This window comes from Zea mays, chromosome 3 (assembly GCF_902167145.1).
Source record: "Zea mays cultivar B73 chromosome 3, Zm-B73-REFERENCE-NAM-5.0, whole genome shotgun sequence".
In the NCBI taxonomy this organism is placed as follows: Eukaryota; Viridiplantae; Streptophyta; class Magnoliopsida; order Poales; family Poaceae; genus Zea; species Zea mays.
In genome coordinates this window covers 93,855,021-93,862,005 of record NC_050098.1, presented here as the reverse complement: position 1 = coordinate 93,862,005, position 6,985 = coordinate 93,855,021, and the positions used below count along the sequence as shown (strand labels likewise).

The 6,985-nt window shown below is 44.4% G+C and overlaps 1 protein-coding gene across 1 annotated transcript; it reads left to right on the top strand.

The window, feature by feature from the left end:
- Nucleotides 1-333: 333 nt before the first annotated feature.
- Nucleotides 334-1,664, top strand: LOC100383731 (uncharacterized). Its single transcript, NM_001176368.1, has one exon. The coding sequence runs from the start codon at nt 715-717 to the stop codon at nt 1,222-1,224; it is 510 nt and encodes a 169-aa protein (NP_001169839.1). The 5' UTR covers nt 334-714; the 3' UTR covers nt 1,225-1,664.
- The last annotated feature ends 5,321 nt before the right edge of the window (nt 1,665-6,985 follow it).

The following is a 6,985-nucleotide window of genomic DNA, read 5'->3' as shown; positions in this document are numbered from 1 at the left end:
ACCAAGAAAATCGTGCGCAAAATGATTAATTGGATTGTTTCCAGCAAAATATTGAAAACAGAGAAATTTATCCATGTTTGGATAGGAGATAAATTTGTATCCGGTGTTAAATTTATAAAACGTCGTCTGTAAAAGCATGGTCGATATTGTGTTAGTTTGTTCTGTTTATATCTCATCCACGCTTAAATACCAGAACTCAGATACATACGTGTGTATTCTTGTGTTAAAAAAAGAAGAAAAGAAAATATCTTTTCTATCTTATCCCCCGTCGCCCTAGGCCAATGGCCTTATCTCCCTCGCCTGATCTTTATGGAGGCCATATCCAAGTCTTCTTCCCCCTCACGACTCCTATTCTTCACGCATGCCGGCGCTCCTCCTCTCTAGTTGTTGCCATCTCCCTCCTCGGCCACCTCTACTGGCACCCTCTCTTCCCTGGCTCCCGAGCTTCAACCATGGAGCACGACCCCTCCTTGCCTCTCCGTAGCGCCAGGACCTCCTCCGAGCTCGACATGGATGTGCTGTGTCTTCCCCAGTACCGACCATGTCAAGCTCCGGTGACCCCCTTCCCACGGCACAGCAGACCGGCGCCAGACGTTAGCGCCGTCTCAGATCTTTGCCTCCTCACACTGCTCTTCTCCACCATGCAGCTTGTGCCCTCTCTGCTTGCCGACGACTTGCGTCTTCTCTAGCCAAGCCACAGCCAAGCTCCACTCCATGGTCGCACCCCCCTCCATGGCTTCTTCCAGCTGGAGCTCGTCGCCGTCCTCTGGTGAACGCCCGAACCTCCAACCTCGCCATGGACGCTGTCCTGCACGCACCAGCGGTGCTTCCTCCCTCGCCGGAGCTCGCCGGCCAACCTCGCCTCACCTTCCATGGCCGCGTGCGAGCTCCGCTACCGGGCGTCGTTCCCTTGTGCCACAGTGGCCCCGCAATCTCCGCGTCTCTTGCGACGTCCCGATCTACGCAGCCCTGCCCCGTGCCATTGATCTGTGCAGCCTTGACGTGCCATCGTCGTTAACAGTTTGCCTCTCCTACGCTGCGCCATCCTTATTCCCTCTGGTCGCGACAAAATCCTGTTCCACCAGGTCGTCGGGCGCTGCTCTCAGCTCGCTATGGGGCTTGCTGGGCTCGCCATGTTTTAAAATGTCGTCGAATTTGCCTGCAACCGCGGTCTCGTCGAGTCCGTCGCTCTTCAACTTCGGCGACCACTATCATCTTCATTAGCGCGCCATCGTCTAGTCCCTGCTCTCTGGTGAGCTTGGCCCTGCAGCTTGAACCAGGAAGTCATCGCTGTTCATGTGCTCGCCATCAACCGCCGCTGGTGCTCGACGAATGGCTTGAACCCAGAGTTCATTGTCGTTTCTCATCTGCGATCTCGTCAGCCTCTACTCGATAAGTGTTTGGTGAAGGGCCTGAGCCAAGTGTTGTTGCTGCTTCCACAGATTTCTAATCAATTTGGTAATAGTACTCTGGCTCGCTAATCCTACTAATTAATTCGGTGAATAGATTAGATGGATATTAATCGCGACGTTCGAATCAGATACTTGTGATGTGTTGTAGTAATTATCCGTATCTCATTACATATGTTTGTTGTTAGGTTATTTCTCTACGGGGTAGGATATTGTGTTTCGCTTATTTAATCTCGTCTGGTACGTAGACCTATTAGGTGTTTGAGAAAACGTCTGAATTAGGAATTGTCGCTGTTACCCCGGGTGTCGAGTCAAATATGGTCGCGGGGAGCTGTGTCATTTTTGCTACTATTAGAATTGATGAATGGTTCGATTATATATATTATCGTTATGATTCTCTTATTTATAGCACAGATGCGTGGTGGTGATTATCTCCTAATCCTTTACTATTTTTTGGGTGATACTCCATAGCGATATTCAGAATAGAAGCTATTTCTTCTTTTCTCTTTTATGTTGTTCATTTACGATAATAGTCGTGAATGAGTGTGCGTCGTTTCTAATTAAATTGGAAGCGAATAGCGTTAGCAGGCCCATTTCAGTTGAAATACCGGAAACCTCATAGTAGAAGAGGTATAAGTACTTTAAATATCTAGATTATCGAGAATGTCGTCTTTGGAAACGCTATTTTTTAATATAATACTTTATCAGATGGATCAAATACTGTAGTGCTTTATTGAGTTGATATCATTTACAGGATAATTTTGTATAGTAATTCTGAAGATATATGAAATGCTACTATTCGTTATTTTAAATCTTCGATGTTCTATAATAGTAAGTCTGAGTTTAGATGTTATGCTCTAGTCAAGAGAGATACGGTGCTTATAAATGGTTCACTATGGCTTGCTGTTAGAATTGGATCCGGTTAAGTTCGAATACCATAGCTATAGTTCTTAATGTGATATAGACATCTAGTGTTTTCGTATTAGAGTTGTGATGTCTTGCTATAAGTGTTTAATATTCTTCCAGTAGCTTTATCTATATTGTGATATTCATACATGCACTCATACATGTGCATCATGCATGCCATGAGGTACGCTAGTTGATGACGTGATGTGTGAAGGACAAGAACTGGATTAATCTCAAGGTGATGCGGATGATGAACCTGAAGATGGATAATTTGAACGAGTACCAAGACAAAGGATGGTCATCAAGAGATCGTCGTCTAACCAACAATAACCTAGTGTTATTCCAGGTAAGCCCCGGTGCATTATCCCTTTTCCTTGATGTTTTAAAAACTTTATCACCTTATTTAATGCATTAGGTGATAGGAGTTGTGTGCTAAACAATTGATGCATTCCCTTCCTTGGAAAATTGGTTACCATTCCTTGTTACATGATTTATTCAAACAAGTTTTCTAGTGCTTAGCCTTGCTTTAGAAAACAAAATGTTTTGTTTTAAACAAAAAGGTGATGCTTCATATGGGATGGGAATTTTTACAAAGAAAAGCTTGTGATGGTGAATCCATCATGGCCATGATGGGTTCAACATCTGAAAAGGTGTGCCTCTGCCAGGTACCAAACTTTGGGTTTTAAATAATAAAGACGAGACTGGGTGGTTGACTTGCATGAGAAGAGAGTCTCGGTGTAGTGTCTCCGTCTGAGTCGCTTAAGGACCAAACTAATGTAGGCTTGATGATCGAGGACCTTTTAACTGGACACATGCCTCGTCATGGGTAAGCTTTGCCTCGGTCGGACCAATACTAGAAATGCCACCGCGCAATGGGAGTGGAGAGATGGCGAGAGTAGTGTGTACCCTCCGTGGCAAGTGGCTGGACGGTGGAGTATCTATGCTCTCGGTTGGCGTGAACCCATTTTGGTCTTGAGAAACCTGGTGGTGAGTTGACATATGCATGGGTTAAGTGCTACATATGTCGTGTGGTTGGAGATCCCCAGCTAGGTACTAATCGATTCGGATCGCCGTTACTTCTCAGACATGAAGACTTGGTCACTGACTTACACATAGGAATCAAGTGAACTGAAGGGGTGATAAAAGACGGCTAGTATAGGCCAAGTGTTTGATCTAGAATAGAAAGAATTCTAGCTACAGGCAATTACTTAACCTGACAAGTAAAATGAATTCTTAAGGATCCACTTATAGTAAGCTTTTCTGCAAAAAGAGTTATTTGAATCTTGATAAGCATTTCCTTGATTCCCAAAAGCCAGCATATCCTTGAGAGTCTTTTTCCATAGACAGGTAAGACTTGCAAAATTACACTTTGTACTCAGGGTTTTCGAACCCATGTTGTTGCAGGAACTAGAATTGCGCTGTTGTGGATGGTGCTAAGCGCCAGTGGGCACGACCGTCTTATACTGTTGTGGATGGTGCTAAGCGCCAGTGGGCACGACCTTCTTATAGGTTAAAGTACCTCTTCTATACTTCTTATTGAGGATTGTCATTGAGCTAGCATTTATTTCAAACTTATAAATAATTTATAACATTTCAAAGTATATTTCTTTGAATCACTTTTGTAATCACTCCGATAAAGATAATGTAAATTTGTTGTAACTTGTAACTTTTTGTAATAAAGAAATTCTGCTGCAAATGTTGGTGTGTGATTTGTGTTTACTTAATCTTATGATCCTGGTTGTAAGTGGTTTATCCGGGGTCCTTGGGACACTCGGACGGATCCTGTTAAGTTATATGGTGCACATGCATAGTCGTCTGAGGTCTTTGAGACAAGGTCAGGTGCATGTGGGACCAATAACTTGGGAGATTCTGCCACACAAACCCTCGTGGATGGCGCTGGTATTTTTACCGAGGCATCCAGAACCACACAAGGTCCTGACGAATCCTCGTTGGTACCCCTACACAAAGGGAAGCCCACGTGAGGGCCAAGCATCACGGTCGAGTAACTCCGTACAGAGCCGCAGGCCTTCTCCACGTGCATGTGGTGCTCCGCTTCCGAATCCTCCCAGACGCTCCCCGCCGTCTCTACTATCGAGCTTCTGGCCGAAACATCGTGGGCCTCGTTCCCTCTGGCACACGGTGGTGGCCGTGACATAAACGAGGTTGCCACGATCTCGCAGGATTCTCGCCCCACTCGGTACAATTACAACGGCTCGCGCAAGAGCCGAGAGGTTGTTTGGTTTATCTAAACTCACTCAACTAACTAGGATTTACCGAGAACAAGTGCTAAAGCGGTCTAACTAACCGAAGCACTTTGCAAAGCACCTACGCTAATCACTGAGTGATTCTATTAAGCACTTGGTTGTATGAGCACTTGGAAATGTCTAATATATGCTTGGTATGTCGCTTGGCCTCCCACACCTTGAAATGGCCGATTGGGGTGGTATTTATAGACCCCAACATAAAACTATCCGTTGGATAAAAGTTGTTGCTCTCTACAGCACACCGAACAGTCCGGTGGGGTCACCGGACAGTCCGGCGCCCTGTCCAGTGCGTCTAGCCATTGAACTGACACTGCAGGTGACCGTTGGCGCTGTAGGCTTTTACACCAGAAAGTCTACGTGTCACACTGGATAGTCCGGTGGCTTCTCTCCACCAGTGCCACCTAGAACTAGCCATTGGGCTACTGTTCCTTGGTGCACCGGACAGTCCGGCGTGTGGCACCAGACAGTCCGGTGTGCCACCGGACAGTCCGGTGCTCTCAGCCAAACAGTCCGCCAGTGGCAACACTTCTCTCCATTTCTTAGACTTGCTTGATACTTGTTGATCTTCACTTTTGATCTTCATAATGTCTTCTTTAGAGGTATTGCTTTCATCATTGCCTTTGTCCAAGTAACCTTAGCATCTTGTGAACTACAAACATAAACACTAGCAAATACATTAGTCCACAGGTTATGTTGATCATCAAACACCAAAACCTATTGGGCCAAATGGCCCGAGGTCCATTTTCCTTACAAAGTCATCATCAAAGTTCTGAATGAAACGCAGTACGATAAGGCCTTCACAGGCAGCTGACTGGGGGTTTGCCACTAAACTATTCTAGAACTTGTCGATGTCCTGAAACTTCTAGAAATACTCCACATTTCCTTCATTTTCTCCTAAGCACTAGTTTCAATGGGGACAACCTGTGGTTTTGGTGTTTTGAAGCAAGGGTGAGCACACATCAACGAACTCAGCAAATGTTCCGTTTGGCTAAAGTGGACTAGCTGTATGTGGGGTTAAGCTTAGAGCAAATGCTTTTAGTTTGTAAGGTATTTATTTCTAGTAAAGAGCCAAGTTTTATCAATAAACCCGAGTTATTAACCCAAATATACTCCCTCCAAGAGGAAATACCAAGTACCATAAATGTAATCATCATCATTAAGCATAATCATAAAGGTATCCAAAGTAACTCTAATCAAAGGAGCTCCCAAGGCTGCTCATAATTGTGAGCACAGTTGATATACCAGTTTCTAACACTCTATAGAGGTTGCACATTTTACCCACGAGCCTCAGGTCGATCAAACCCTCAAACACTACCAAGGTGAGTCGATAAGGTTTCACTACGTAGCCTTTACAAAGATTCCCCTAGTGTGTAGTTGCCCATTAGGTTTCGCTAGTCGTACAAACACAGTACTCCTCCCTAAGGTGGATGACTATCAAAACCAAATCGAATGAACCTCGACACCCACCCTTTGCAGAGCAAGCACTATGCCCTGGCCTCCATTGACGGCACAATGGTGAAGCTAACTACACCCCCAAGTTCCTCCAATAAATCAGCTAAGGGTGTTCCATTCCACCCTCATGGTTGTACTGTTTTCCCACATGGTCATCCAGCGAACAGGTCCTTACGGAGAAGTACTAGGGAAACTGCCCGAGTCCCCTAAAGTATCACATGTTTATCATCATAATCAAGATACCATCAACATATCATAAATGTTCTCATCATGTTGATTGATTAAAGTAAAGCAATAGCATGATACTAAACATAGTAACCAATTCCCAAAGGGTAAATAAGGATAGGAAAACAGAATACTAGTCAATCCTTATGTTGATCATGGTATGCGGGACAATGAATTATAAAGTAAGTAGGACATAATAGGTCAGAAGACACTTGCCTTCACCAGGTTGCTGCTCAGGGAAGTCTCCTGCAACACACTCAGAAACCTCGAACTGCTCGTTGTCTACGCAAAGCAATCATTCATTCAACACACTTGGGGAATAACAAAAGAACAGTACACCAAACATATGCAACACATCAAACAAGGTTCAATAGAAGGTACAGGCACATAGGTGAAATCTGGGTTGGGTAGATCACTATGCCTAAGGGTCTACTATTCTCTAACTAAGTATATCTCGGTAAATTACTTACTTGGATAAACTTATTCGAGGGATGGGATTACATTAAATGAGATTAGGTCTACAAATTTTGGCACATAAAAATTCACTAGGGTTTTATCTTTTATTTTACCTTTATTAAATTGTGGTAGAACCGCCGAGATTATTCTAGCTTAAGTGCCCGAGTTGCACCTTAATGGCAGCAACACACTTAAATCAGAATAACCCGTTAGTTCTTCAGATCTCGTCCGATAGAGCCACGCACCAAGGATCGAGTACCATTAGCTCACACG

Bases quoted from the DNA above. Each gene is read 5' to 3' on its own strand.
- LOC100383731 (NM_001176368.1), top strand. From the start codon at position 715: ATGGTCGCACCCCCCTCCATGGCTTCTTCCAGCTGGAGCTCGTCGCCG.